This window comes from Panthera tigris, chromosome A1, assembly GCF_018350195.1.
Source record: "Panthera tigris isolate Pti1 chromosome A1, P.tigris_Pti1_mat1.1, whole genome shotgun sequence".
NCBI lineage: Eukaryota > Metazoa > Chordata > Mammalia > Carnivora > Felidae > Panthera > Panthera tigris.
In genome coordinates, this window is record NC_056660.1 from 184,137,006 (window position 1) to 184,160,751 (window position 23,746).

Genomic DNA, 23,746 nt, shown 5'->3' on the forward strand with positions numbered 1-23,746 from the left:
CGGTACTCACCCTTCTTCTTGGGATGATAGATGAGAAAATGCCTATGTGATGAGATGAAGTGAGGTGAATGACGTAGGCATTGGGACGTAACATTAGGCTACTACTGTCCTTCTGACCATATGTCAGAAGGAGGATCATCTGCTTCTGGATCGCAGTTGACTGCAGGTAACTGAAACCACAGAAAGCGAAACCGCAGATAAGGGGGGACTACTGTATAAGAGACTTGCTAAGGGATCCGTAATGTTCTATTTCTTAACCTGGGTTGTTGTGTATGGTATTTATCATTATTCTTTAAACTGCATACACATTTTAAGCACTTTTGTATGTATGTCTTATCACAATTTAGAACAATTTAATGTAAATTCTAAGATTGGGATGAAACCAATCTATTTACCAAAGTTCATATCTAGGTTTAACCCTTCAAATTTTTAAATAAATAACCTGGGCCTGCTAAGCCCATCTGTACCTGGAGATGATCTTAACTTAAATTGGTTTAGCTGACTTAAGTGGATCATATGGATCTATGATGAATCACTAACAGTAATGAAGAATGCTTTGAGTTTGACATTTTTAAAGATGATTATCCCTCATGCTGCTGAGAGATGTAATCAAACTAGACAGACAACGGTGCCATTTCAGACTTTTTCCATCATCCATCCTTGTCCTCTAGTTCCTCTAGAATACTTCCAAAGGCCAGAACCCTCATCACCCTTTCAACTATCCAATAACTTAGTATGTACTAAGCACATAAAGCCTGATGGAGAGAATAAAAAATTATTCCCAGACCGTCAACATGCCCAAGTGTTTAACTTATCCTGGGTAAGTTTTAGCATCTCACATTAAAACATTCTATAACCAGGACGCCTGGCTGGCTCAGTCACAAGAGCATATGACTCTTAATCTTGGAGTTGTGAATTCAAGTCCCATATTGGGTAGAGAGATTAAACAAACTTAAAAAAAAAACAAAAAACAAAAACATTTTGAAACCTCTATACCAAGTTTACATTTCAAAGGCTGTTTTTTTTTGAGTTCTTTAACTGGGGGAAAATTAAAATTATTCAATATGTTGTATGTTTGTCTAAAATCAGAATGAAGATGGGATCCATGGAAAGCAAAACAATTGTGGCAATGAGCTGAGCAATTTTATGGCCATCTTTTGATATTAAGCCAATTGCAAAAAAAAAAAAAAAAAAAAAAGCCCACCCCACAACAATTTTTAAAAAGTGGGACAGGGGGAGCACCTGGCTGGCTCAGTTGGTAGAACATGAACTCTTCATCTCAGGGTCATGTATGCAAGCCCCACGTTGGGTATGGAGCCTACTTTAAGTAAAAAAATTCAAAATAAATCACTGCAAATACAGGAATTTTAACTTATCCAATTTCCAGAGATATAATTAAGTATATATAAATTCAAGCATTTTGCATTTGTGTGGCAAAATACAGAACTTCAGAAGCTGTTACACTAAACAGGGTACAAGAATAATTTATCTTATTTAACATCTTTCGGGGGCACCTGGGTGGCTCAGTCAGTTAAGCATCCACTCTTGGATCTCGGTTTAGGTCATGGTCCCAAGGTTTCTGAGACTGAGCCCCACAGCAGGCTCTGGGCTGATAGCACATATGAGCCTGCTTGGGATTCTCTCTGTCTCTCGTGCCACCCCAAAAATAAATAAACTAAAAAAAAAAAATCTTTTAAAATGTATTTCCAAAATACTAAGCATATGCTCACTGTATAAATTTGGAAAATATAAAAAACCACTAAGAAAAAACTACTCGTAATCCTACTTCTGGAGGGAAACTCCTATGTCTTATGTCAGAAAGTGCGGCTGACAGAGTGTCTAAGCATAGGTTCCTCCACACACTCCCAAGCTCTTCCCCCAGGGACTTGGTTGAGTCCACTGCTGCTTTTACTAATTATCTGTGCTCTAGGCATTTCCACAACAGACCTGTGAAATAGGTGGTATTATTCCCACTTAACTCTAAAAAGAAACTGGAACTCAAAGGAAAAATAATTTGACAGGATCAAGTGTTAGAACCACATTGAAATCCAGATTTGAAGGTTCCTCTTCATCTACATTAATACTGCCCTCAAGCCAGAAAATTCTCTCTTGACTAACCTCCACAACTGAATTAAATCTGGCTTATTTACTGCTAAGTATGATTTGGTTTTCAAAGAGATAATTTAATTTAGACTCCAACAGTAATTTCTCCTAAAGGTTTTATTGGACAGTTGGATGTTTCCTATTTCCACTTTTCTTCATACACTCAGATCCATTTCAAGCTCTTTTCCTATTTTGGTAATGAATTTTTTCTGAATGTATTCTTATTCCACAGACTGATATATCCGGTACCTGCAGAATATACCTGTGGGCTTACAGGTATAATCTGTGGATATATAGTAGAAAAGAAGGTCTCACAAACTTAAGTGCTTTATACACTGGACTCACTGAAGGCATGCTCTAAAATTCTGACAACCTATAGCACATCATCAAGAAACAGATTAAATCAATTCTGGTTCATTCACTGATAGAATGGAATATATATGGCTATGGAAGAATACCTAGTTCCTTCTTTGGTGCTCTGCATGTACGTGGTACTTCTGTGGCTGTTGGTGCAGTGCCTCATCAGCTGGGGGAGGGACGGGGTGGCCTCAAACAGGCCATGACCTAGAGTTCAGGCATGCGCAACTGGCTCATGGAGGTCTATGATGAGGGTAGCAGAAGAACTTGGTGTGATCAGAATTGTTCTAATCAAAAAAATTGTGTTGGTTTTTTTTTTTTTAAGTTTATTTATGTATTTGGATAGAGGGAGAGAGAGAGAGGAGAGAGAGAGAGAGAATCCCAGGCAGGCTTGGTGCTGCCACCACAGAGAGCGATGCAGGGCTCGAACTCACAAACTGCGAGATCACGACCCTGAGCTGAAATCAAGAGTTGGACGCTCAGTCGAGTCACCCAGCCACCCCCAGAAGAATGGTTCTTATAGGTGACTTGAGCCAATTAGTAAGCATATTAAGAACAGTGGAGCTAGGTTTCTGTCAGAGAATGGAGCTACAAACACAGGAAAAAAAAAAGAAAGCTAAAATAAACCCTGTGGGGCAATATTGGCATTGGAAGTATCAATGTGAATTTAGTTTCTTATACGGAGAGATGTCAGAAGTCAAGATCATGAAGAGAAAACAACATTGAGGAACTGTTCCAGGTTGAAGCTGAAAAACGGTAAGAAATACTATGAGTTATCCTAGATTGGATAGACTTATAAAGGACATTACTGGGAACAACTTATGTGAACAGGGTCTGTGGACTGGGTAATAATGCATCCATATTAACTTCTTGATTTTGAAGGTTACATTATGGGGTTAAGTAGACGAGCATTCTGATTTTTAGAAATTATACACTGACGTTTAGATACTAAGTGGATGATTAAAAGGCATGTCTGCAACTTACTCTTAAATGGTTCAGGAAAAAACCATACTCTGTGTTAGAGAAAGAAAAAATGATAGGATATATGTGGCTAAATGTTGATAATTGGGAAATATGAAGGGAGATACAGACTTTCTTTGTGCTATTCTGGCAACTTTTCCTTAAGACTGAAATTTCAGGGGAACTGCTTGGCTCATTCGGCAGGGGCATGGAACTCTTGATCTCAGGGCTGTGAGTTTCATCCCTACGTCGGTAAAGATTGCTTAAAAATGAAATCTTAGAAAAAAAAAAGATCAAAATTTCACAGTGAATTGTAAAAAAAAACAAAAACAAAACCAAATATAGACATTCTTTATAATATAGAATAAAGACATTAATTTTTTTTTAATTTAGTACAGAAAAATGTGTATTAGCTACTATTTGTAGGAAGGGACGATTACATACATGTATGTACACACACATAGGTAGTGAGTGTATTCTTACAGATACAGAGTGTCTGCAGAAACATACCAGGATCTTATCTACATTGGGTTCCGCCACAGATGGAAAGTCAGTAGCTAAAAAAGAATGAGAAAGGTTTTTTACTCTGAAACTTTTCAATTTCGTACTTTGTGAAAGTAACAAAAAAAAATGCTTTAATTAGGTGGGTGCTTAAATTTAAGTGCCAGGCTGGCTACTTTAGAAGCATCCAGGGAAAATTTGAAACTAGATTAGCAGGCCTCAATTCCAGAAATTCTATTTCAGTGGGTCCAGGTTAGGGGTCAGATATCTCTAAAATTTCCTAATTTGAAAATATAACATGGTTTGGGAATTGGTGCTTTAACCAAATTACCCAAACCGGATTCTCTCTAAACTAAAACTCTAAGTAATTAGGAACTTAGAAACAAATACTTTTTGTCCAATGAAGGATACGATCATAACCTAGGGAAAGGATATTCTAGAAGCGAAATCAGAAAATCTAAACCAGGGTTTGCACTGACTCTTGAGTTGAAGTCAAGGCATTTACAAGTCACTCCACCATTCTGAATCCTTATTAAGGACCAAAAATATCCTTGAGGCTAAGGTCACCTGAATACTACTTAGTATAGATAATACATTCAAATACTCTGTATTCCTCAGAAGGAACATTCTATGTAAATATGTAGCAAGATTACATAGTTATGTTTAGTTAAAAAACAATCAGTTGGCAAAAGTAGATACAATATCTGTAACATTCTGCATCTCAAGTGGTGAGTTCACCAGTGTTCGTTACTGGTTTATAAACTTCGATAGTAACTATATTTTCTTATCTGCATCAGATTTAACACAAGAACGTAATTTTTAAAAACGCAAGCAACAAAATAACAATGAGTTTAGATGTGCGGTCCTTACATTTAAAAAGTAAATAAAAGAAAACTAAGCATTACCATGCCAGCAGTACATGTTTATTATTATTCGTGAATGGCCCCGAAGACTTACAAGGCCCATGTTTATTAGTATAACCACAGATATGAAATATCACTTAGTGACATGGAGTGAAAAGGACAGTTTTACACATATTAAAAAAATACATACACATTCACACATACTCTCCCTGTCAAGTGCTCACCATACACTGCTACAAAAGCAGGAGGCATCAAGCTGCAGGAGTTCCAATTTTACACATAACTTGTTGAAACATCTCAAGCTTAAAAACTGCACTTAGGTTGCAAAAATAAAGTTTCTTTCTTCAAACATTTTGATCAGAGCTCAAGCAATGCAAATAATGAACACCAATGATTTTCATACTGCTTAACACACTTTAAAACATAAAAGGGTCGACAGTTGCAAAAGTCCTGAAAATGTAGAGGTTATAGGAATGAACAATGCATTTCATCCAAGAAAAAGTCTACAGTAGATCTGTCTCATCCTGGCTCGTAAATATTTAAGAATCATAATTTACTATACTCAAAGTTAAGCCAGAGCAAACAAAATGATAAACAGAAAAATCATTACTTCAAATGAGGCATTACTGCCCTTAGTTTCTTTAGACAATTTCACTAGTGCAAGAGCATCATTTACCTGAAAGATCATGAGTCACAATTAAAGAGCACTCATACAAAACTATTTCCTTTTTTCTTTAAAAAGTGCCACATACTGTACTTCTCAATTAAAAAAAAAAAAAGCAAACTGCACATACACTAATGAAAGACCGTTTGTCTCCATCTCTTGTCAATGAGGAAAGGCCAGAGTGATTCTTTGATTCCAATTCGAAATGGTGTTCGCTGGCCAATGCCCAAGGTCTCTAATTTGGAGCAGTCAAGCTGAGCATTTCTTGGACGTTGTGCTCCTAAGACAGGACTGTCAGTTATCTTTAAAGAAAAACACAAACAAAAATATTTGAAATAAGTAAAAAGCCCATGTTGAGGTTTTATATTCTCTATTTGACTCTGTCCTTACTGCAAATCTGTCTGATTCCTGGAAAAATATACAAATAAACAATTAAGACAATACTTTTTCTATAAACTTCACCAGTACTCATGGGCTTCCTTGTACATGATGATTTAGAGATAAGTAACAATATAAGCCACCAGCAAACACGCAAAGTGAACTTTAATTAGTACTAGAAAATAAAGTCCTTCAATATTTTTAAAGCAACAAGAAAAATTGTATCAACAATACATACTATCGTGACAGATCTGGGCTTTCAACAAGTGAGGTTTTAAAATGCCATGTACTGGGTGGCTCAGTCAGTTGAGTGTCCAACTTCGGCTCAGTTCCTGATCTCACCGTTAATGGGCTCGAGCCCCGCAACGGGCTCTGTGCTGAGCGCTCAGAGCCTGGAGCCTGCTTCGGATTCTGCGTCCCTCCATCTCTGTCCCTCCCCCGCTCATGCTCTCTCAAAAGTGAATAAGCATTAAAAAAAAAACATTTTTTAAATAAATAAAACAAAACAAAATGCCATGTACTTACAGGTCTTAAGTGACTGCTGGGGAGATTGAAAGCATCCGCGATTGCACATGCCATTTCATACTTAGTCATCTGTTCATTGCCAGACCAGTGAAAGGTTCCTTTAATTGATGGATCCTAATAAAGACACAAGAATTCAAAATAGGATCAACTTTTTCAGCCGAGTGGAATGGTAGGTGTGACAGAAAAGCTAATTTAACAGGTCCAAGAATTGAAACACATCCCTCCTTTCTGGAATGCTCTCCACAAGGTATCTAAAATCAAATTCCTATAAATATACCCAGCTAAACATGAGAAGTAATTTCCTGAATTTAGGCTTAAGAATTTTTTTAAATAAAAATATAAATGACTCCAATTTTATTTAGTGGGAATCCTAAAAATGATTACAGATTTTTATGGAAACAGGCCCATTTAATGAGTATTTCTAATTATTCTAAGAAGCTAAAACCAAAACTGTTAAGAATCATTTTCAGGTAATTAGTCATAACATCATTAAATACTAGTATAGTACATATTTAAAATACAAATTTTTATGTGTTAAAAAACTATAGACAAACTTATTACTATTCTAAAATAAATCAGTCTCATCTTTCCATGAATACTAATACTCTATTTAGTTCCGACTTTTTCATGTCTAAAACTAACTCCTAATATCTAAAAATATTACAAATCATTCTTAAAAAGGCTGAAATTATAAATTCCTATGTAGATTCATTCTTCTTTGGCACTACACAGATCTTAAACAAAATAATTTTTTTTTTAAAAGATTCTATTTTTAAGTAATCTCCACACCTAACATTGGACTCAAACTCACAACCCTGAGATCAAGAGTCACACGCTCTACAGAATGAGCCAGTCAGGTGCCCCAAACAGAGTAACGTCTTAAAGACATTAGATTATTTTGTCATCCAAAGAAAAAATACAAGTTTCTAGTCATCTTGCAATAAAAGAATGACAGACAGTGTCCATAGTATATGAGAAATCAATTCAAACACAAGAGCATAATATTTTTACTATTTATAAATATAGCCTACTACTGCAAACCACTTTTGTTTGGTCTCTTTGTCGTTCTAAAAATTTTAAATAAAAACTTGCAGTTGTTTCTTTATATTATTAATTAAAAACTATTATTTAAGGGGCGCCTGGGTGGCTCAGGCAGTTAAGCATCCAACTTTGGCTCAGGTCATGATCTCGAAGTTCATGATTTTAAGCTCCACATCCGGCTCTGCACTGGCGGTGCAAAGCCTGCTTGGGATTCTCTCTCTGCCCCTTCACTTGTGCACGCGATCTCTCTCTCTCCCAAAATAAATATATAAACTTATAAAAAAACAAAAAAAACCTCAATGATTTTCCATCACTTTAAAAAGACAGAAATATTAGCAAAGAAAGCAAAAGCACTGTGACTTTCACTCAATGGTGGAAATCAGAAGTTCTTCCTTCCCAAGATTCTCACCAGCATCCTCTTTTCTGCTAACTGGCGACACACAGTGGCTACATCTTTGACGTGTGTGGGGAACCTCTGCTGCCAGTGGTCCATGTTTGCAGACTTGTTACTGAACTGCACTTTATCAAACATAACAGTCACAGCACTTTCGTCAAGCTTTTCGACTTCTCCATACAAAACAGGAATTCTCAAAACAGCAGCTCCTACGAATTAATTAAAAAAAAGATACTCTTTAAAAAAATCTTTTAAAGCTGACTGGTTCTTATCTTAAGTCCTGATATAAAATGAAAAGTATGCGGATTTAAACTAGACTGTAGGAAACTTGCAAAGTACCAAAATGACATATGGCTTCTCTGTAATAAGGCCCATTTAACAAATGTGATACTTTCTTTTTAATTTTTTTAAATGTTTATTTGTTTTTGACAGAGAGACAGAGCATGAGGAGGGGAGGGGCAGAGACACAGGGAGACAGAGAAGGGGAAGCAGGCTCCAGGCTCCGATCTGTCAGCACAGAGCCCAACGCGGTGCTCGAACTCACAGACCATGAGATCACGACCTGAGCCGAAGTCAGACACTCAAGGGACTGAGCCACCCAGGCGCCCCATATGTAATACTGAGTTTTTAAAGGTCTCTGTCATTTGGGGTATTTTTATATGTTATTTTCAATAATCCTAGTAATGAAGAAATTCAACCGATCATGACAACACAGTAAGTGATCTTTGGCTTATTAAAGAATAAAAAAATAAGAAATAAAATGCATTGAAGGCCATTATTAGGACAAGTGGGAAAATTCCTATATAAACAATATGTATAGTATAACATTATATTAATGTTACATTTCCTGAGTGTGATAACTACATTGTAATTATGTAAGAACATTCTTGTTAAAAGATAAATGGCATAGTAAACTATTCTGGGGTAGAATTCAACCAATTCTTGAATTTCAATTCTTGAAACCACTGAGTAAGGAATTATGATATATTTAGATTTTATGTTGGTCCCTAATGAGCTGTCACAACAGACTGGATAATTAACACCTTAACTGAAAATTAACAAACTATTTTTTTTTCAAATATTTATTTTATTTTTGAGACAGAGGTCACAAGTGGGGAGGGGCAGAGAGAGAGGGAGACAGAGGATCCAGAGCAGGATCCACACTGACAGCAGAGAGCCCAACACGGGGCTCAAACCCACGAACCAGGAGATCATGACTTGAGCAGAAGTTGGAAGCTTAACCAACTGAGCTATCCAGGCACCCCACAAAGTATTTTTAATTAAATCAACATATTGGATAACTGTGTATAGAAATGCATTCAAGGATGATTCCTGCATGATAATTTAGAATATTAAAAAAATATATATCCTGGAAATCTATATTAGAGGATGCTTCTCAAAGACCGTACAGTCTAGGGCAGTGCAAGGAATCATTACATCAAGTACTATACAGCCATTGATAGGAAAAAGATAACCCAGAGATGATTCACTATGTATTAAAATACAAATATGGGGGGAGAACCAGGTTATAAAACAAAACCCATACATTTTTAAAAATTCACAAAAATTGCTTCCATACCTAACCACATCTGGTGCTTCTCTGAGGCAGCGTTATAAAAGAACTTCTGCTCTTGACTTCTTTTTAAAACCCTAAAGGGGCGCCTGTGGGTTGAGCGTCCAACTTCTGATTTCAGCTCAGGTCACAATCTTGGGGTCATGGGATCAACCCTCTGTGCTGAGTTTGGAGCCTGCTTACGATTCATATTCATTCATTCTCTCTCTCTCTCTCTCTCTCTCTCTCTCTCTCTCTCTCTCTCTATATATATATATATATACGCACACATATATGTAAATACATAAAAATATCCATAAATATATATTTGTAATTTTTAATGTGGTTTTCATTATAAAATATATACAAATATATATATAATATATAATATTTGTAATATATATAAATATATATGTGTGTAATTTTTAATGTAATTTTTCTTGCTTCCCTTTTTCAAGTTTCAAACTTCCTTACCATATATGTAGGCCCTGAAAAGGAAGAGGGTGGTTGGTTAAGCATCCAACTTCAGCTCAGATCATGATCTCACAGTTCCTGGGTTCAAGCCCCACGTCGGGTTCTGTGCTGACCGCTTGGAGCCTGAAGCCTGCTTCAAATTCCGTGTCTCTCTCTCTCTCTCTTTGACCCTCCCCAACTCATGCTCTGTCTCTCTCAAAAATGAATAAACATTAAGAAAAAAAAGAGATTCTCTCTCTCTCTCTTTCTGCCTCTCTCCCCAACTCTAAAATAAAAAAATAAAAATAAAATAATGTCAGCTGTGCTGACAGCTCAGAGCCTGGAGCCTGATTCGTATCCTGTCTCCCTCTCTCTCTGCCCCTCCCTGTTCATGCTCTCTCTCTCTCAAAAATAAATATTAAAAAAAATTTTTTAATAAATAAAATAAAATAAATAATAAAAATAAAAACCATACAAAAAAACCCAAATACCTCAATCTAGGAGAAATGATACTGACCTGTTTTTTCAAAGTAGGTTACAAATATTTATACTATTAAGACTTCTTTTCTTTATACAATAATATATTTTTTTTAAGTAAGTTCTACGCCTAATGTGGGGCTTGAACTCACAATCCCAAGATCAAGAGTCACATGTTCTATGGACTGAGCCACCAGGTGCCCCTATAAAATGACATTTATGTATATACTGTTACTGGAAAGTCTGGAAAAATTCATAAATTCTTCATGATTTCTAAAATTCTTATTTTTCTTTTTTATTAACTACCTTCTTTCTCCAATGATTTATGCTCAATTTTTTCAAAATTTAAAAAACATATTTGTTTTTTTAAATATTTTATTTATTTACTTATTTATTGAGCATTTATTCATTTTTGAGAGACAGAGACAGACTGAGTGGGGGAGGGGCAGAGAGAGGGAGACAGAATCTGAAGCAGGCTCCAGGCTCTGAGTTGTCAGCATAGAGCCCGACGCAGGGCTTGAACCCACGGGCTATGGGATCAGAACCTGAGCTGAAGTCGGCCACCCAACCGACTGAGCCACCTAGGCGCCCTAAAAAACATGTTTGTATAGATGTCATATCATTTCCTCAAAGCAATCAGAGGCTAAAGAAATTGTGTCTTACCTAAATTGTTCTCTAGGACAGCCTTTTCTCCTTCTAATTTTGTTTTGCCATACAGATTTAGGGGACTTGGTACATCTTCCTCTCTGTAAGGTGGATTTGTTCCATCAAATACATAATCTGAGCTAATGTAGATTAGAAATGCTCCAATTAAAGCTAAAAAAGAAAGACATGAAAAAAATTATCTATTAAATTATTACACAACATTACTCTGTACTGGTATTCATAACAGCTATTCATCATATATAAAACAAACCTCTTATAAGCAATCTACGAAACTTTAATCTTTATAAACTCAGCAATTATTTAATATTTCATGAAGACTTTATATAACGTCATCATTACCTGCTTCCTTTGCTAAATTCCCAGAAGCATCCACATTAAGTTGCGAAGCAGCATCTGGCTGATTTTCAACAACATCTGGCCTTCTCTCTGCTGCACAATGTACTATGACATGGGGCTGGAAGTTAAACATTGATGTATTTTTAAACCATAAGCAATAAAACAGGGGTGCTACAGCCTTCCAACAGCAACTCAATTCATAAAAAAAAAAAACGTTTGTTAAATCAACATTCCTTCAACTAAAGAATCGCTGTAATTTTTATTGTAGTTTTGTCATGCTTTCCTTTTTCAAGTTTCCAACTTCCTTAACATACATATATAGGCCCTGAAAAGCAAAGAGTAATTTAGTAATCCCGAGGAAAACCAAAATCAGTGTCAACAACTATTATTTCTCAATCAAAATAAGCTTTGTCCTCTAATGTGGGTCGGAGAAAAGAGCTAACATTAATGTAATTAATATGACCTTAATACTTAATAAATCTACATTAAAGGGAGAATACAAATTTCAAATTAAATTCATAAACTCAAATCTCTTAGACCACTTAACAAATGTCAACTACCCACAAAAACTAAATTCCCAGTTCATCAGTTAGTATGTCAGCTGTATACTAAACACTGTGCAAGAAACAGGGATTTCATAATCTAGTAGAAAACAACAAAAAAAGACAGATATGTAAGGAGACTATTTCAGTACATTTCTATTTCAGATAGAATGGGGGGTGCCTGGTTGGCTCAGTGGGTAGAGCATGCAACTTTTGATTTTGTTGGGTTTGTGAGTTCAAGCCCCACATTGGGCCTACAGCTTACTATTTTTTTTTTTTTTTTAATGTTTATTTTGGGAGAGGGAGATGGAGAGGGAAAATATGAAGGTGCAGGGGAGGGACAGGGGCAGATAGACAGACGGAGACAGAGAATTCCAAGTAGGCTCTGTGCAGCACAGACACTGACTCGGAGGCTTGAACTCATGAACCCTGAAATCAGGACCTGAGATGAAATCAAGAGTCAGATGCTTAACCAACTGAACCATCTAGGCGCTCTCTAGAACTTATTAAAAAAAAAAAAAAAAAAATTATGTTTTTAATTAAAGATTGAGGAATGCATGGGGCATCTACTTCCCAGAGAAGCTGAACCAAGGTTAAGATTTGGTAAAACCACTGACACACAGGGCTAATGTACAAACATACCAAATGATCTCCTTCCTCAACAACTGTTAGAGGAACCATGACCTTTGGAGTTGTTTTAAAACTTCAATGTGCATAATCCAGGGTGCTTCTTAAGATGTCCTGGTCCCCACCATAGACTTACTGAATTAAAACCTCTGGAAGTGAGACACACCTAAAGAATAAGTTCCCCAAGTGATTCTGATGTGAGTGTCTCTTGGACCATACTTCTGAAAAGAACTTTAACTCTCAATTTGATCAGACGTAAAATAGAATATAAATTTTTTTCATAACTTTTCTATGGCAATGGTTAAGAGTTATTTAACCTCTCTGAGCTTTTTTCACCTCTAAAATGGAAACGATAGTATCAATTTTGCAGTGCTGTAAGGTTTACAGATAATATTAAAAAAGCATTTGCATAGAAAGTGGTACTTAACAAGAGTACTTAACAAACATAAGCTTTTTATAAAATGCTCATATTTCCAACTTATGTCAACCTATGTTTCAACCTAATCTTTTCAAGGACTACATATACTTTGCATGCTTATAAAAAAAAAAAGTGCACTACATAATTGACCTTTGAACATGGATTTGAATTGCATGGATCCACTTATATGCTGATTTTTTGTTGTTGTTTATAAATACAGTACTGTATTTTAAATGTATTTTCTCTTCCTTATGATTTACTCAGTAATATTTTCTTCTCCCTAGTTTAGTTTATTGTAAGAATACAGTATAGAACACATATAATGTACAAAATATGTGTAATCAACTGAGTTATCAGTAAGGCTTCCAGTCAATAGTAGGCTATTAGCAGTTAAGTTTGGGGGAAGTAAAATGTTATATAGATTTTCTTTCTTTTTTTTTTTTTTTTAAACGTTTATTTATTATTGAAAGACAGAGAGAGTCAGAGTGTGAGCAGGGGAGGGGCAGAGGGAGACGGAGAAACAGAATGGGAAGCAGGCTCCAGGCTCTGAGCTGTCAGCACAGAGCCCGACACGGGGCTCGAACTCACGAGCTGTGAGATCATGACCTGAGCCAAAGTTGGACACTTAACCAACTGAGCCACCCAGGTGCCCCTGTTATACAGATTTTCAATTGTGCAGGAGTCAGCATTCCTAAACCCTGCATTGTTCAAGGGTCAACTGTATATTATTGCTGCCTAGTAGGTTACAGCTTAAGTACAGTATTTTCCTTGAGAAAAGAACAATTTCTAAATCATCCAGACAATTCTTAACATAGTTTATATATGTGCTAAAATAAACAGACTCAACCATACCTGAAAATCATGAATGATGTGATGAACTGCTTCAGAATCCAAAAGATTAACCTGTTCAAATTTTGGTCTTGCTCTTCTAAAACCACAGCCAAAGGCATGCCAATTATTCTGCTTAAATTCTTTATACACAGCTCTGCCCAGAAGCCCAGTGGCACCAGTAATCAAAACCCGCCTACTGGGGAGGTTAACTTCCTCCTAAAAAAGTGAAGAAGGATAAAGATTACTCACTTTGAAAATATTCTAAGAAATCAGTCATCATCATTGCTCACTAAATACTTTGAGTCTAAGAAGTTAGCTTCATGTCCTACATCTATTAGACAACTCTTAAGTTAGAATAAAAATCAAACTGCATCAATAATTATATCACTTATTAAAAGTTTTATTAATCCTATCCATGAAAAAGAACCCAAAATGATACTGTAAGGATATACCTAGTCAATTAAATTCCACCCCCTCCCCCACCTTTTTGAAAAAAAAATAAAGATTTTATTTTGGGGGCACCTGGATGGCTCAGTTAACCGCCTGACCCTTGATTTCAGCTCAGGTCATGGTATCAGTTTGTGGGTTTGAGCCCTGCACTGGGCTCTGCACTTAGGGTAGAGCCTGCTTGGGATTCTCTCTTTCTGTCCCTCCCCTGCTTGCATGAGCACACTCTTTCTATCTCTGAAGACAAATAAACTTAAAAAGTATTTTATCTTTAAGTAATCTCTAGACCCAAGGTGAGGCTCAAACTTACAACAAGATCCAGATTCACATGTTCTACCTAATGAGCCAGCTAGGTGCCCTGATTTCTTATGTTGATAATGGAAAATCTTATTTTAATGATGAGTGATGTCAAAATGAACAAACAGCAATTTTAATTACATCCTCCAGTTTATAAAATGCACAATTAGTTTGAAGCTTACTTATTTTTTATGGCCTGATGAACTATTTGGCTGTATTCAACAATATACTCAAAAGTTGACATTTTTTGGTCTTCAGTTTGTAACCTCAACTTTTCTTTCACATGTCATTGATTTATCAAATTTGATAGGTCTGAGTTAAGGAATTCACATGTCACAGGCATTTATGTGGAGGAAAAAAAAAATGTGGTCTTAATAGTAATAATATTCTGAGTTTAACCAAACCAAATATTCAATTTTAACCAATGGTTTAAATTAAACCATTTCTAAATTTAATCAGTAAAGGTTCCTGAGTTAACTCTAAATTTATCTTAACAGACCTGTTAAAACTAACATAAAAGGACAGGGACACCTGAGTGGCTCAGTTTCAGGTCATGATCTTGTGGCTCCTGAGTTCAAGTCCCACATCTGGCTCTGTGCTGTGGGTGCAGAACCTGCTTCAGATGCTCTGTCCCCCTCTCTGCGCCCCTCCCCCACTTGTGTTCACACACTCTCTCCCACTCAAAAATATATTAAAAAAAAAAAAAAAAAAAAAAAAAACTAACACGGGTCCGCCTGGGTGGCTCAGTCGGTTGAGTGTCTGACTTTGGCTCAGGTCATGATCTTGTGGTTTGTGAGTTCGAGCCCCAGGTCAGGCTCTGTGCTGACAGCTCAGAGCCTAGAGCCTGATTTGGATTCTGTGTCTCCCTCTCTCTCTGCCCCTCCCCTGCTCATGCTCTGTCACTTTCTGTCTCAAAAATAAATAAAACATTAAAAAAAAAAATTTAAAAAAAACAACCTAACAGACAAAAGGACAAAAAAATTAACAGATGAGAAAAAAAAATAAACTAAAATATTTTAAATTGATCTGTGTTGCTATTGTGAAAGAAAAAATTCCTTACACAATGAAATTAAAAGGAACTACCTAGAAAATAAGTTGTTTCCAAAGCAGTTTAAAGAACTTCCCTTCTTCCCAAGACGTGTAACATCAAATTTCCCAGACTCATGAATAAAATCAACATTTACTATTTAAAAAAACAAAAACAGGGGCGCCTGGGTGGCTCAGTTGGATAGGCGTCAGACTTCGGCTCGGGTCATGATCTCATGGTTCGTGGGTTCGAGCCTCACGTAGGGCTCTGTGCTGACAGCTCAGAGCCTGGAGCCAGCTTCTGATTCTGTGCATCTGTCTCTCTTTCTCTGCCCCACTCCTGCTCATACTCTCTCTCTCAAAAACAAATAAACATTAAAAAAAAAATTTTATAACTAAATAAATAAACAAACACCAACAAAGTTTTATTAGGGGTACCCAGCTGACTCAGTTGGTACAGCATGCAACTCTTGATCTCAGGGTTGTGAGTTCAAGCCCATGTTGGATGTTGAGCCTACTTAAAAAAAAAAATTTCTTACAGTTTTATCAATTTGAGGTCTTTTTATTTCAAGTGCTGTTATAGTCATCTATTCTGAGCTGTCAAAAACTTTAAACAAGCTTATAATAACTAAAGATCTTTCTTTTTTAGCCCTTATGTCAGCAGAATAACTTGGCACTATAGTTTAAAAAAAAAAAAAAGGCCACCAAAATTATCTGTTTATACCATAGGAAAAACCTGAAATGAAAGGGCGGACAGAAACAGTACAAAAGGTAAATTCTTGAAGATATTTTTTCCTTAGTGCAACCAACTTCAAAACATTTTAAAAGTTGAAGTGAAATTCATCTAGGCTCTCTAGTGTAAAACTTGGCTCTAAGCCAACTGATCTATGAAAACAAGGATTTCAGCCAACAAAATATTTTCTTTGAATTTTGGCACAAAAACAGCTCTACAAAGACTGAATTGTTAAGAAGATAAAACATGCCAAGTCTAGTAGATACAATCAGAAAACCATTTACACAGAATACCATAAAGATCCCTGGGAAAATATTATAAAGTGGCTATAATTTGGTTTCTTCAGAGTTTCTCACTCTTTAGTACTTCACTTTATAGAAGCAAAGGAATATAGAACAGTTCTTAGGTCAGTGGTTTTTAGGCTTTACTGTAGATAAGAATCATGAGTGAGGCTTTCAGATCCAGTACATCTGAGGTAAATCCTGATAATTTACATTTCTAACAAGTTCTCAGGAACGTGCTGATGATGGTGATTTGGGAACTGTACTTTGAGAAATGTAATCTTGAACTCCAGGGAAAATCCAAGGTTTTCCTAAAGATGAATTTATCTTATTCAAACAAGCCAAAAATTGTCATCTTTCTAAAAGCAACAACAAACTTTCCTTCTCTCTTCCCCCGTGAAAAAAGAAAAACAACAAAAAGTCAAAGAACAAGCATCACACATTCCACAAAGGTTATTAAACAATGAATTCAGATCTCTGCATACTGCATTGATTCTGTGAAACACACTTTTTCCTCATTTTAACATCCCTGTTAAATGAATGAAATAGAGATGCATCTTATTACTGTCCTAGACTTGCAGTGTTTTTTGCTTTTTAGTGCATCTTAAAACAAGAACCCAGATGATATTGTAATCAAATACATCTTGGATTTGATGCAATATAGTAGTATTAAATTACAAGCACAGCAAGGCTCTTTGGGAATTCAATACACTTAACTTCAAAAAAGGGATGAGGTTACGAGGAAAAAATACCACCTTATATCCTTATCCTCTGGGGTAACTTGTATGGTCCCTAGAAGAAAATATGAAAAACAGTCCATGGTACCTAGCGGTCAGATGTCAATGCTCAAGAATTTTCTTTATTAAAATAGCAGAGATCTGAAGTGCAAGCATTTCCTAAAACAAAAATGATACTGCACTATCTTGTATTTGAAAACTATTTAGTGTTATGTAAGCCTATATCATACCTTTTGATCATAAGATAACCTTGTTAAACATGGAAGTATTTCCAAACTGAGGAATCTGAAGCCTAGAGATGTTAAAGGTTGTATGGAAAACGGGAAAGGTTGGGACCAGAACTTGCTTCTATGGTCCAAGCCAAATATATACAGAGTTGCATCTTAATCCTTTGACCTTCTATTTGACTTCATAATGATTAAATTTTAACTGTTCTGCCACAAAATATGGTATTGGGAAGTTACTGAAATCTCTATTGATCGAATTCCTCATTTGGACAAGATGACTAAGGCTCCTCATACAATTTTAACATTTTCCACATTATCCTCAACACAGAGTAGACGGAGTCTGAAAGGAGTGAAAGGAGCTTCATTTACTTAAAGTAATTTTTCCTCTTCACAGAGTTCTTTCTAGAGACTCAATGAGCACCTTCTGTCACCAGTGTAAGAGCCAAGACAAGGTTTTTCATTTGGACTGCAAATTTATTGGTTGTTAGCAAATAAAATATGCCTCACTCTGAAATTAAAAGACGCCTAACAAAAATAGCTCTTCTATTTTTGACTTTCTATATCAGAAATCTACCTGAAGCTTTTTAAAAGCAGTTTTGATTATTCTATTTTCAAAAGAAAAGAAATATTCCTGTAAAAAAATTATTTTAGACTGTTCCGCCATAAAATATTTTAGTCCTGCTAAACACAGAAATGTCCATGCACTTCAAGGAACTCAGAATGAAGAATAAAAAGTTTTCTAGTTAACCCAAAACCACAATAAACAGCTCAAAAAAATCATCTGCCTGAAAAATCTACTTTCTTAATTTTTATGATCTTATGTGTAAAGTATCAAACATCACTTTGTTATTCTGAATATACTTGCCACACTCTGCATAAACTCTTACAAGTTCAGAACTTCAAGTGACCAGATTTATAGACATCAAAAAATTCTTTGAAAAGTTAAATACATATAAATAAATGCAGAACTACCACTTTTATTATGCTACCTAATCAAGTGATAACAAACTATAGGTAATGAGATAAATGGATCTTTCCAAATGGCCACAGTACTCTGGGACAATTATTTCTACCTTAGCATACTTGCATTAACTTCCACTAAAAATGTCTTAGCAAAAGACTAACATCTAAATAGAGATCTTCTTAAGTTTTAGTGGTAAACATAATATTTGCTATTTGGAACCTTTTCAATTTGGCAGTTTCCCATCCCCCCCCCCCAATCCTCATACAACATTCCCCTGGAGGCAGATCTTTTGAGTAGACTGTACTGGACTCAAGACTTAACTCAAGATCCCCTGAGTACCTAGGCAACACTGGTCTAACTCCTACTGTTACCCTATTACTATCCTACAAGACAGTGTAAACAGGTACCAGTACATTTGTCTTCTCCAACACAATATGCAAGGCAGTCCTCATTCTCACAAGTGAATTTTAATTCTGTATGTTTTGAGAGAGCAGCAAGTATGTGTCAAGGTTTAGCGTGGGGACACCTAGCTGGCTGAGTCTGTACAGCATACAATCTGAATCTGGGGCTGTGAGTTAGAGGGCCCTGATGGATGTACAGATTACATTCAAATAAAAAACAATTAAAAAAAAAGATTTAGGCTGTATCACTTTTAATGAAGGAAATCATGAAAACCTATTGAAAACCTATTTTCATTAGTCTACAGAACTCCCACTGTGAAAAAAAGATTAAGCTTTACATACACGTATGCATATATATGTAAACAATATGTAACGTTATGTGTTCAGTACTTTTAGGAGCACATAGGAACAACACGTAAACTTAACCTCCCAAATCCCAAAGTGATTAGAAACACTAACTATGCTGTATCTTGAAAGCATAAAAATTCTGCATTATCAAAAACAGCCACCTCCCATACCGTCTCTTATTTTCATAAGACATTGGTCTAGGCATTAACATTTCTTTTTATCCCCACTGCTAGATAAATTCTAGCAGTTCTGTGGATTGAATGTGGGGAGGCCTGTAATGAAATATGAGAGAGAATGGAGAAAGCGCAATACCTGGGATAGCTCTCCCACCGTAACAACCTTCCCTTTTTGCAATCTCTGTAGCGGTTCAAAGCCCGAGAAAGTGAAAGAGATTTGTAGGTTCCAAGCCTACTTAATGAACTTGGGCCAAGGACTCACCCTACAAGCCTCAATTTTCTCATCTGTAAAATGGAGCAAAAATCCTCTCATAATTATGACGATTAAATAATGCATGTAAAGTGCATAATACAGTGCCTTGCACAAAACTTAAAAGTTCAGTAAGTTGTCATCTCTAAAACTGCTATTTCTGAAAAGCCACTTTCCCCTACTTTCTCAGACATAAGAACTGGTAGGATCGAGGGATATGAACAAAGAATGAAAAAGAAATTCAGAAAGATAAAACCAAAATCGAAACCGCTCAGAAAAACGCCTCTTCGTTGCTGGGAGGGGGAGACAGAAGACAAGAAAGTGAAACCGACCTACTCGTTTCCTGCCGCAGGACTGGAAGAGCAAACACAAACGGGTGTGCGCCGAGGTAAACAAACTCGGTGGCGCCGCCCTCTCCTCCCGGAGCTAGGAAGGTGCTGAGACGACTCAGGGCTGGGGGCTAGGACTGCTGCAGGAGGCGCAAGGAAAACCACCCAAGTCCTCCCTCCCCCTCGACCTGGCTCGTCCCCCTCCGCACTCCCCGTTGCAAGAGACGCCCAGGTCGACTCCCTCACCTCCACTAGCCGGCAGCTCCCGGGAACAAAGTGGATAGAGAGCTCCTTTTCTCGCCCCACCATGCCCGCCGTCTTTGCGCCGCAGCCGCAGCGACCGCCACTTCCTCCAGCCCAGGACCGCCACGGGCCGCAGCTTCCTCGCCCTCGGCCCGCCTCCCTAGGTCCGGGCCGACCCCCTGTTCACTGCTTCCGACTTCCGCCGCCAAGGCCGCGCCCGATGATTGGCCACATTCCGTGAATGCCTCCGAAAGGGGCCGGGCAGCGTCCTGTACGCAGCCAGCCCACCCCCCAACTCTTAAAGGGATACACAAAACAAAGGCCTTGGCCTTAAGCAATGAATACAAGTTTTGTTTTGGGGAAGATTGTTTATTTTATGTACTATTTTCTCTCTTCGTCTCTCTTCTTGACTAGGGAAGGATTAAACTGGATCGCCTGAGGCTTCAAGTTTGCAGACTGCGCAGTGCATGGGAATCAACTGAGCATGAAATACGTTTAGTAGGAGAAAACATTTTAAAGCCATGGGGTGTGTTTAGGTAAGAAGGGAAGGAGGGAGCACAGTGGACGTACAGCATTAGGAATGTTTTTTACAGAGATTTAGAAAGACGAAGAATAAAAACACAAGTCCTGGCATCTGAATCATTAACAACCTCAACAACCCATTTGTCGTTCTGGGATGCTAAAATGTAGTATGTGTCAAATTCCAAATAAACTATTTTTAACTAGTTCAAAAGAGGAGGGTAAGGGGAGGAATAACTTGGGTGCCTCTTCAAAACGCAGATTCTCGGACTTTACCTGTATTTACAGAATGAAAATCTGCGGTAATATAAAACCAGGGACTCTACATTTTAGTGGATTTAACAGGAGTCAAAACCCCACCGACCACCTTTGAGAAGCATCACATTAGGAACTGCCCCGTCAGGCTACGCCAGCCTGGCCTCCGTAACCATCGTAAATTAAGGACGAAACCAAGAGACAGAGTAATGTCTGGACCTTCCACCACCTGTATGACTTCTTAAAAGTAACAAATCAGAAACAACATATCTAAGTGTTGAGAACGACCTCTCAGGCAACTGGTTTCCTTCCTAGCTCAAAACAGCAAAATGCCTATCAGTTGGAATGCCTGAGAAATTTACTCAGGAAAAAACCCGCCATAGACCCTGTAGGGTTCGCCAACATTTCACCGCTCCAATCCGAGTGTCTTTATTCAGATATACACGATACCAAAACTGAAAAGTCTCTCACAAGTGTGACCGATGCTTGGATTTTTCTTAAAAGGGCTTCTTTTCATAATCCCTTTAGTTTACTTTAGAGCCAAAGACTAAGCAGCTTTTTGAAAAAGTTTTTCTTTGTCTGAGCCCCGTGAATTTCCTTTCTGCCCAACCCCCCAACAAGAACTCATTTCTTTATTCGTGTTAACAGGTTTTTTTTTTTTTTTTTTTTGGAATGGTGGGGGAAGAGAACCTGAGGCCCCTCGTTTTCGGAGTTTTATTTTTATGCAAGCTGCTACCCTTAATCAGTTTAGCATTATTCAGACAGTCCTTGAGAGGACTGTCCCAGCATTAAACATTCATAATCTGCAGACAAAGAGAAAGGTGAGTATGGGTGGGAGGTAGGAGAGGCAAATTTAAGATCCTCCTAATCCTCCTCCTTTAAAAACTGGGAGATTTTTGTTGTTTTTTTTTTAATTTCTAGATACAACGTTGCGATGCAACCTAATTTTTCTATTAATAAAAAAAGTAAGTGTTCAATATGAATAAGATTTCATTGCATATTATTTATTTATTATTATTTTTTTTGCAGAGCAGCCTTGTGTAGAGTTAGGAACAAGAGTTTTCTCACCTACTTTTGAGAACCTGGTCTGATAGCTCCCAGGTAAAACTTGCATATAGTTCTAAAGGTATATGTTCATGTATAGTTTTTTATCATTCTCTTTAAAGATGAAAGTTTCTTTGTGAACAAAAATGCCATTGTTGTAGACAATATCCAAGTACGTATGGTGGCTAAGTCTATAAATTTAAAGAGAGCAGCCTGGAGCTAAAAGTTATGTTAGCAGATTCAGTTCATGCTAAGACAAAGAAAGGCTGGAGCACACAATTACAGATAAAATCCTTAGTTACATAGAACCTTCACCTACATCATTGCATTTAATGTGGTAAATGAAGCTGCTGTTCTGTTTTGCATTTAATTTTTGTCAATTAATGAGTCTTAGCTGAGCTCTCCATAACCTGGTTCCCAGGGTCAATAATTAAACTTGGTTTATTCTTCCATGTTCCAAAGTTACATGTTTTAAAGAAATGAATGACACCCCGTTTCTTTTTTCTTCTTTTAACACACCTTTTTGGTTTCACTGGGATGCTTTTAAAAGAAACTAACTCCAGAATGCTTCATTTCTTGAATATCTGGCTCTTACCTGGTCCATGTCCTCCGGCATTTCAGGCATGATTCCAAAATATCTCAGGAAAACAGACTTGGGATGAGTCTCTGCCGCTTCTGCCTGGGTCTTTGTTCTGCCTGAAGAGAGCGCAGACACGGAAAAACGTGAGCTTCAGCTTCACTCGACCTTTTAAATTAGCATTTTGATTCCAATCCCAGAATCTCATGCAGTTTTCCACATTGCAGTAAACTGGCAGCTGATTCCCCCTGGCAGTCCTGAAAATACCCAATGAGAAGTTTCATGTTTAATTGCCTGCCAAGTTAAGGTCCATTACAAAACCATTAGGAGAACCAGTGTTGTTTTGTTGTTTTTTTTTAAAGAAGAAACAAAGAAGCAAAAAAAAAAAAAACTTCCTGTGAATACTTGTTGCAATTTTCTCTGGAAGAAGAAAAGCAAGAGCTCACAGATGGAAAGAAGGCAGATCATGCAATTGATTGATTCCTATTCTGAAATATTTTATTCAGTTACACATTATGGTTATTACAACAGAATCTTTGTAAAGTTTTTCAGTGTTTTTCCTCCCGGTGTCTCCTCATTAACTATTTCAAAGGACATTAAAAGGCACTGGTGGTAACAGCTCCCGACAATTAAAATGCAGCAGGTCATTTCTATTAACACTGATCTGCCTTCTGACTGAGGAAATGGTAGATTGAGTAGCTTTAAGTTTGGCCAGGCATTAAGTACTTCTAGATCAGCAATTCCCAGACCTGTCTGTACCCCAGAACCTATGAAACTAAGTCATTCTGTAGGAGTTAAGTCCAATAATCTTATTTTTAACTATTTCAAGGACAATGAATATGCTCAGTTAAATTTGAACCATTGTTCTGGACTATGGTTCTGTAACAATTTAAGAACAATAAAAAAAATTGCCATTTAGATAGAGCTAACTCTATATTAAGTCGTTATATTCTACACACTTAGGGCACACAGCACGTAGTAAACTCTATGAGACATGCAGAAGGTCTATAAGTAATGGAGGACTATACAATTTCTTAAAATTGATAAATTAAAATTTATCAAAATAAAAGAACTTGTACCCATCAAAAGACAATATTAACAAATAGGCAAATCACAAACTGAGGGAAAAAATCTTGGTGCATATATCTGAACAGGATTTCTAGTCAGAATATTTAAAGTACACCTGTTGAAACTGCTTGAAAGC

General features: G+C 36.9%; 1 protein-coding gene across 4 annotated transcripts; it reads right to left on the reverse strand.

Annotated features, from left to right (window-relative positions):
* Positions 1-22,761, reverse strand: MAT2B (methionine adenosyltransferase 2B). 4 transcript variants are annotated; one of them, XM_042992850.1, is made up of 8 exons: positions 20,151-20,322; positions 13,710-13,904; positions 11,274-11,388; positions 10,932-11,084; positions 7,802-7,995; positions 6,352-6,465; positions 5,579-5,750; positions 1-170 (listed from the first exon to the last, which is right to left on the reverse strand). In XM_042992850.1, exons 1-7 carry the CDS (start codon positions 20,211-20,213, stop codon positions 5,580-5,582), a joined length of 1,005 nt encoding a protein of 334 aa, XP_042848784.1. In that variant the 5' UTR covers positions 20,214-20,322; the 3' UTR covers positions 1-170; position 5,579. The 4 variants fall into 4 exon arrangements, with proteins under 4 accessions (XP_042848784.1, XP_042848791.1, XP_007077698.1 ...); XM_042992857.1 differs by lacking the exon at positions 1-170 and adding an exon at positions 3,809-3,977; XM_007077636.3 differs by lacking the exons at positions 1-170; positions 20,151-20,322 and adding an exon at positions 22,561-22,761 and having other exon boundaries at positions 4,823-5,750.
* Positions 22,762-23,746: the final 985 nt, after the last annotated feature.